The 8,596-nt window shown below is 44.4% G+C and overlaps 1 protein-coding gene across 1 annotated transcript; it reads right to left on the reverse strand.

The window, feature by feature from the left end:
* Positions 1-3,051: 3,051 nt before the first annotated feature.
* On the reverse strand, positions 3,052-8,070 carry LOC135488535 (uncharacterized). The gene has a single exon (XM_064773170.1). It carries the CDS (start codon positions 8,068-8,070, stop codon positions 3,052-3,054), a length of 5,019 nt encoding a protein of 1,672 aa, XP_064629240.1.
* Positions 8,071-8,596: the final 526 nt, after the last annotated feature.

The following is an 8,596-nucleotide window of genomic DNA, read 5'->3' on the forward strand; positions in this document are numbered from 1 at the left end:
CCTCCAGTATTAACCATCCTAACGTATGCAGCAATGCCATAGCCCTGGGTACTAGCGTCCGCGAACACATGTAATTGGCACAATGTAACATTTTCGAAACCCAATGGCTTTAGGCATCTTGGTATTGCCAATTTTTCTAACACTGTTAACTCTTCTACCCAACTTAGCCATTTTTGAAGCTCGCTGTCAGGAATTGAATCATCCCATCCCACCTGCTCCTTACACAGTGTCTGCAGTATTATCCTAGCAGGTAGAATGAAAGGCGCAGCTATTCCTAATGGATCAAATACCGAACTGATCAACGATAACATGCCTCGGTGTGTTGCTGGCTTCTCATTTAACAAAGTCTGGAAACCTAAAGTGTCCTCCTCAACCGACCAAACAACACCAAGCGCCGTTTCTACTGGGAGATCATCTCCTTCAAAGCTCAGCTGTAGCGACTTTGCTCTCTCTTGTAATGGGACTGATTGGTTCACTTCAACACTATTGCTCAAAACCTTGGTAATACACCCCATGGTGGGGTATATACCATACACGACCTGGCTCTCCTTGCTTGGAATCTGGCTCGACCTTGACTGCATACTGCATGTCGATAATGTTCTGCATAAAATTACAATAGTCAACGTTAAACTTGTAGTCATTCATCATACGTCTGCGCACTGATTTAAGGTCACGTGTTGGTCTTGTTTTGCGAATGCAACACATCCGATTGCTGATTTTGGACACGCGTCACAGAAAATGATTATCTGTAATGGTTTGCTGTTGTCGCCTCCGAGCCAGCGTGGAAAGTGTACGGTGTGTACCAAATTCAAGGATGCCTGAATATCCTGCCAAAGCTGAGTGTCCTCCTGCGAGAGTTGATCATCCCATCCTTTGTTATTTTGCCATAACCTGTTTACGTAAGCCTTGGCGGGTACTATCAGAGGGCCGAGAAGCCCGAGTGGATCGAAAACTGATGCTGTCTGGGAGGTTACAACACGCTTAGTAAGAGGTTGTTGTGATCCATTGACTTTTTTGGTAATGTTTATGGTGTCTGCACTTGTGTCCCATTTAAGTCCCAGTATATTTACAATCTCGGAACCTGTGTGTAACTCATCAGACTTGGCCTGTTCATTCAAAACAGGTGCATTGCTAGACCATTGGCGAAGGGTGAATGACCAGTCATTCATGAACTTATGTAATATTCCATTGCTTCTGGAACTGTGTCTACTCCTGTGAGCAGATTATCCACATACATTTTCTCAAGCATATCCTTTGCAATAGGTGAATCATAGGCACTGAGGTGCTTATACAGAGTTATGGCTAGAGCAAAAGGACTGGATACGTTGCCGAAAATGACGGTGTTGCAATGATATGGCACAATGTCTTTTGTGACGTCATTGTCGCGATACCACAAGAATTTGACGTATTTTCGGTCTGATTCTAGCAATCGTACCGAAAGAAAGGCCCTGGCAATATCTGCAGATAGTCCGATTCGTTTTGTGCGAAATTTCCACAAAAGATTTGTCAGATCATGTAGCATGTTCGGTCCCTCATGAAGGCATGAATTGAGGGATGGTGATCCGCTACTAGCGTCGAAAACAATCCTTAGTGGGGTAGTTGTGCTGTCACGTAACACTGGAAAATGTGGCAGAAAGTAACCATCTGTATCTGCTTGTTGATGTTCAGGAATTTCTGACACATACCCTTTGGCAATGTTCTCATGCATGACTTTTACATATGCATCAACTAGTTGTAATTTTTTCAGCCTACCCATGACTTGTTGTATCCTTGTTTGACAGTTGTTGAAATTGTTTGGTAACTCTGGGTGATCTGGTCTCCATGGGAGCGGGACGTAGTATTTTCCTTCTTTGAATTGGACATTTTTGAGATATGCTTGTTTGAAATTTTCTTCAAATTCTCGATCGCTCACATCGTTGTTTGAAACTATGTTATTTCTCAAATACTCTTCAAGTATGTTGATTTCATTGTCATTGTCATTATCAGGATTTGTTTCACTGGAACTGGCGGTGGCAACATGGACCTGTTTCACATGTAATGAAACGAAACAACCTAAGTTTGAAAATTGAACCATGGGCCCGTGGCCCTTAATGACCTTGTTCTCTAAGAAAAGGTAGGCGTAATCACACCCTATGAGAATGTCTACTGTGAACCAAGTGTCTTTGAAGTCATTTGCAAGTTGTAAATCATGAATATAGGTGTGTTCTAAACACGCTTCCCATCCGTTTTGATGAATCGGTTTGACGATTTCGTCTCTGATCATAACTTCAATGCATTTCTTACCTTCTTTGGTCTCTATTCCTACTTTAGTGATTTCGTACTACTTTCGTATTTCCCCTTATCCCGTGCACGGTTAGGGTGGTGTGGGTGGCTTAGCCTTCAAACTCAGGGATGAACACACGGAAGACGATAAAAAGGTGTGTTAAAGTGGGGTCTTTAATATCGAGTCCAACATAAACATCTGCTTTGAGCTTCTGGCATCATCGAGTAGGGTTCGTTGGTCTGATCTGCATAAAAGAACAATTGGTCTGAATATCTGATCGAAACTGATAGTCCAAATCACAGATAGCGAAATACGGATTCTTACTCACACGTTTGTGCCCCTTTCATATCCCTTAGTCCTAGTTTAGGGGTCAAAATCTAAAGTTCAATCATCTCCTCATCACACGGTGATCTGTCGTGAATGCAGTGTCTTAGCGCATTAAAGCATTAGGTACACGTGAGTGTGCGGTTCCTAACGGGGGTCCACTAACACCGGCCCCTTAAATCCGACTGCGTTTGGATTTACAAGTCCAAAAGAGTGTACGAAGACTAGTAACTAACTATATTTAACGGGTCCTCTAAATAGAATATTAACGCGAACTATGAAACACATAAAAAAGAAATCTCCTGAACTTAATAGCGCATCTGATTTTGCTCATCAACACAACTAGAACTCCTTGAATTTTCAGTCCAAAGAATTAATGCGATAGTACACGTTAGGTTCTAAAGCGCAACGAACGAAGTAATCGAATTCTACACAAAGTCACTGTATCTTTCCATAACCTGAACTTAGTCCTCTGCTTCTAGCAGTTTGGCTAACTTGGTGATTGGTCTACGGTAGGTTCCATTCTGAGTGCGAACTTCACATGATCTAACATGACCGTCACTTCCTTTGTGAATGTTCACGATCCTACCAACTGGCCAATAGGCTCTACCAACTGAAGTGTCCTGTAGCACAACGATATCGTCCTGTTGCAGGTCTGATTTTGCATCCTGCCACTTGTTTCGCTCCTGCAATGATGAAACATACAGTTTGTTAAACTGCTTCCAGATTTGGTCAGTCACGTAATTCACGCGTTTCCATCTTCCTCGGTACATGTCACTTTCCTCAGTTACACTAGTGTCTGTTTCCACCGTGTTCAATCCCATTAAATGATTCGGAGTTATTGCGACGACCGAAGTGTCAGCAGCGCTGCATGCGGTTAGTGGTCTGCTATTCATGATCCACTCTGCTTTCACCATAACTGTCTGCATCTCCTCCTCATCCAATCGTTGTTTGTTCATTAGTCCATATAGAATCTTTCTGACCGATCTTATCTGCCGTTCATAGTGTCCTCCAAAGTGACTTGCAAGAGGGGGGTTAAATTCCCAGTCAATCTCCTCCTTTGCTAGTTTTTCTTGGAGCCGCAACTCCTTGTTCAATTTAAGTAAGTCCTGTTTCAGCTCCTTGGAAGCTCCAATCAAATTACTTCCTTTATTGGATCTGAGTTTCCTTGGTCTCCCCCGGCGGTTCGTGAATCGGCTGATTGCAAAGAGACACGACTGAGTGTCCAACTTTCGAGTCAGCTCCAAGTGAATGGCTCTAGTATAGTTGCATGAAAAGAGTACTCCGTACCGTTTGTACAAACGACCTGATATCTTCACCTCCAACGGTCCGAAGTAGTCGACTCCCGAATTCTCGAAAGCTCTTGTGGCAGATATTCTGTCGATAGGTAGGTTTCCCATTTTCTGAGTCTGGAGTCTTGCTTGGTATTTCTTGCATAACACGCAATTCTTTAAAACCTGCTTGACAGCTACTGTGACTCCCGTGACCCAGTATCGTTCTCGCAGTGATGAAATCACATGATTTCTTCCGACGTGGCCTTCCATCCAATGGATCCTGCGGATGAGTTTTCGGACCAATGGCTCTCCACCTGGCAGTATGATTGGTCGTCTTCCCTCATGTGGTAGCAGACTGTTGTTCAATCTTCCCCCGACGCGAAGTAAGCCATCTTTGTCGATCTCTGGGCATAACTTACGAATTTTGCTGCATCTTGGAGTTGTCAATTTCTCACGCAGACTCTGTAACTCCGCACTGTAGTACATTCGTTGAATGGTTCTCAGGACTGCAACCTTGGCATGAATTCTAGCATCAGCTGTTGAAACCTCATCCTCAGGGTTGAAAGGCTTCAGCATACACTGGACAAGGTTTAGGATCCTTTCCCAATCGGATAGTCTATTCAGTACTGAAATGGTGTGATCTGCTCCTTTGTCTGCTGCTGATTGTCCCTCTATGCGATTTACTGAAATCTCCTCAGGCAGTCGCAGGAACTCTGGCCCATGTTGCCATAGGCTTGATCTTAGATCCCGGGCTGTCCCGCCCCTTGATGCAATATCAGCTGGGTTTTCTCTGCCTTGTACATGCCTCCAATCCTCGACTCTGGTGAGAGTCAAAATTGTCCCAACTCGGTTTCTGACAAAGACTGAGGTTTGAATGGTCTCATTTCGGAGGTATTCAAGGACAATCGTGCTATCTGTCCAATTAACACTTTTCTGCAGCGGTAGTCGTAGTTCTTTCTTCAACTTTGCAGTAGTTTTTGCTCCCAGCGTAGCTGCAACCAACTCCGCTCTTGGCATGGTTTCTCCTTTTTGCGGATTTACTCTGGATCTAGCGTAGATCAGCTTGGAGTCAATCTCATCCTCACTCTGGGTGCTAATGTAAGCTGCTACACCATGTGCTCTTTCGGATGCATCGCCGAACACGTGTAGCTGATGTTCATCGTGTGGTCCAGGTGTATAAGTCGTCATACATCTCTCAAACTCTATCTCCGTGACTGCATGAGTTCCATCTCTCCAGTTGATCCACTTTCGAAGTTCATCTTCTGGTACAGGGTCATCCCAATTTAGCTTCAGCCTTGACAGGTTCTGTACAATCAATCTACAGTTGAGTATCCATGGTGACACCAACCCCAACGGATCAAACAGCTTCGTCATGTTTGACAAAAGCTCGCGTCTGGTTTTAACTTCCTTAAGATCTGGAGCTCGGTAAGACAACTTGTCACTCTCAGGCTTCCAGTTCATACCAAGTGTTGGCAACTCTTTACAATCTTCTGTTAGGCTAATTTCACTCCCAATTTCAACGTGGCGATCCTGCGGTATACAGTTGATGATCTCTGGATGATTACTGGCATATTTTCTCAACAGGAATCCTGAGCGTTGGCATGTCTCGTCAACACATTTAACGTGTTTTACTGCCCTTTCAGTGTCTATGAAGCTGTCGAGATGATCATCAACGTAAAATGTCTGTTTAGCAGCGATACAACTCTCTCTTGTTCTGTCATCAGCCTGTTCTTCCAACCCGTGGTTCAACGCATGGCATGCTATGGCTGGTGAAGGTTTCGATCCGAAAGGATGTACTGTCCACCTCCAATCTTCAATCTGGCCTTGGTCATCGACCCATAAAAATCGGTACCAATTTCGATCTTCTGGCGGTACTTGTATCTGGTGGAACATGGCTTGAATGTCACTGCTAACGGCAACTGGGTACTCTCTGAACCTTAGTAGTACTCCGTCTAGCCTGTTTGTCAGGTCTGGCCCTTTCATCAACAGGTTGTTGATTGAAATTCCATCAATTTCAGCTGAACCATCAAACACGATTCGCAACTTGGACTGCTTTCTCTCGCTGATTACACCATGATGTGGTAGATACCATCTGATTTTTACATCAGGTTCATTCTCTGGAACACGTTCGATGTATCTCTTTTTCTTAAGGTCATTCATCTGGCTCTGATAAGCAGTCGCATAGTTCTTGTCTCTTTTCATTCGTTTCAACACTGCAGATAATCTACGTTCAGCCATTGGTCTGCTCTCTGGAACTGCTGGAAGTTGATCCTTCAGCGGTAAGCGAACCTGATATCGTTCTCCAGTGTAGGCAATGGTTCCTCGCAGCTTAGTCATGAAGCGTTCTTCCTCTCTGGACATACAAATCTCTTCGCCCTGTGGTCCGTCATCAAATTCTCTGCTGAAGTGAGCATTCATGTTGTTGTTCAGTTCTTCAACGGTAAGTCTGTGGAGAGGCTTTGAAGCAATATTCATCCGGCCCCTCTGAACAGGTCCGAGTAGCGTCCAGCCGATCTTGGTCCGCATAGCGTAGGGTCCATCTTCTTTTGTGGGAATGATCTCTACTGGCCGTGTGATTTCTGGTTGATTAGCTCGGAAGAGTATCTCAACTGGGTGATCGATAACTTTCAGATCAACTTTCTTTAACTCTGTGTATTTCCTAACATCATTCTCTGTGGGAATCTCCCAAGGCTTGATGGGAATCGTACTGTGTGTGAAGAGTTCATTCAATTTGATCCACTCATCTCCCTTGGAAAGGCCTTTGACTTCAAGTCTTTGGATTTTTCTTGAATCAACACTAGCACAGCTCTGGAGCATCGTGGATAGGTCAACTTTCACAGACTGGCCTGTAAGTCCCATCTTGGTCGCCAATCCATCAGTGATGAAACTCGCTCCGGCTCCATTGTCTAAGAATACATTCGTAGTAACTTCTACTCCATTATGTAAACTTCTCAGCTTGACTGGTAAGACTGCCATTGCAATTCTCCCAGTGGTTCCAATTCTTCTTGAAGTTACTTCTTCTGTTTTCACAGTTTTCACGGCTTCTCTTGACTTTACAGCTTCTGATTTGTTTACAGAACTGGGGGTCTCAGGTTTCACAACTGTCTGGCTGGTTGACTGATTGCCATGGTCTTTAGCAATATGGCCCCGCTCCAAGCACTTAAAACAACGCCCGGTCTTCTTCAGAAATTCACCTCTCTCAGGTCTTGGCAACTTCTTAAGCTTCATACAATCTTGGATTTTATGCAATTCCTTACAGTAACTGCAATGATCTTCTCTTTCTCCTGGCTTGTCATTGGACCTTTCACTGCTGGATGTTACTCTGAAAGCAGCTTTGGACGGTGCTTGCTTTCCCGGATTTGATCGTGACTTGTCTTGTTTTCTTTCTCCTTGAGATGGTTTTGGTCCCTCTTCGGTCCTTTGTCTGGTGCCATACCTGGGGTTCATAACTACCTTGGCCTGTGCTTCAATAAACTTAACCAAGTTCTGGTAATTAGCCGGATTACCAGTTTTCGTAAAAATTTCTGTATCCTGCCTAATCCACTTATATCTTAAGCAGTCAGGTAGTTTATCCACAATCTGGGCCATCATGGACGGATGTTCCAGTTCAGTCAGTCGCCCAAGTCCAGTCAATGCATTTAGGCTATCCCGTAGTAAAATCGCAAATCGATCCATATCTTCTGCAGCCTTCATACTCAACTTCGGCCAGGCTGATATTTTCCTGATATATGCTCTGCTGGTGCTGTACGGTGCTCCGTATCTTGTTTCTAGTAGTCTAAGAGCCTCTGCGTACCCTCCTTCAGGTCTCAGATGGACACAGCCACGCACTAATTCATGCGGTGTTCCTGACGTGTATGCTCGTAACTGTGTTAGCCTCTCTCTGTCCGTGTCGGTCCATTTAGCTACGTACTCTTGGAAGTCAATGAAGAACTCACGGAACTTGGTCTCATCTCCACCAAATATCTCTGGTTCGGCTCTAGGAATCCTCATTTGTTTCGTCAGATCCCTTTGCGTGTCAGCAATTGCTGAAAGTGCTCGTTCGGTAGCTTGTGTTACATTTGAAATCATTGTAAGATCTGGTGGTAACGGATCCGACATTCTCGTTGACTGATGTGCTGGTGTAAACGGCGACGCACGGACGTCAATTCGGCCAAATACTCCTCTCGAAGTTTCAGGTTGAGTCAATCCCTCTGTTTCCATGACTACCATTGTATCCAACCAACCCGCGACTTCGGCTTCAAACTGTTCATAATCGTCCAATCTGGTGTCAGCTTGCTCATCGTCTTCTAAACGTATCAGTGTGGGTGGCTTAGCCTTCAAACTCAGGGATGAACACACGGAAGACGATAAAAAGGTGTGTTAAAGTGGGGTCTTTAATATCGAGTCCAACATAAACATCTGCTTTGAGCTTCTGGCATCATCGAGTAGGGTTCGTTGGTCTGATCTGCATAAAAGAACAATTGGTCTGAATATCTGATCGAAACTGATAGTCCAAATCACAGATAGCGAAATACGGATTCTTACTCACACGTTTGTGCCCCTTTCATATCCCTTAGTCCTAGTTTAGGGGTCAAAATCTAAAGTTCAATCATCTCCTCATCACACGGTGATCTGTCGTGAATGCAGTGTCTTAGCGCATTAAAGCATTAGGTACACGTGAGTGTGCGGTTCCTAACGGGGGTCCACTAACAGGTGGTTGTCTTATGAGGTTGTAACCCCAACTTCTTGGCGGTTT

This window comes from Lineus longissimus, chromosome 5 (assembly GCF_910592395.1).
Source record: "Lineus longissimus chromosome 5, tnLinLong1.2, whole genome shotgun sequence".
Taxonomy (NCBI): Eukaryota; Metazoa; Nemertea; class Pilidiophora; order Heteronemertea; family Lineidae; genus Lineus; species Lineus longissimus.

Bases quoted from the DNA above. Each gene is read 5' to 3' on its own strand.
- LOC135488535 (XM_064773170.1), bottom strand. From the start codon at position 8,070: ATGGTAGTCATGGAAACAGAGGGATTGACTCAACCTGAAACTTCGAGA.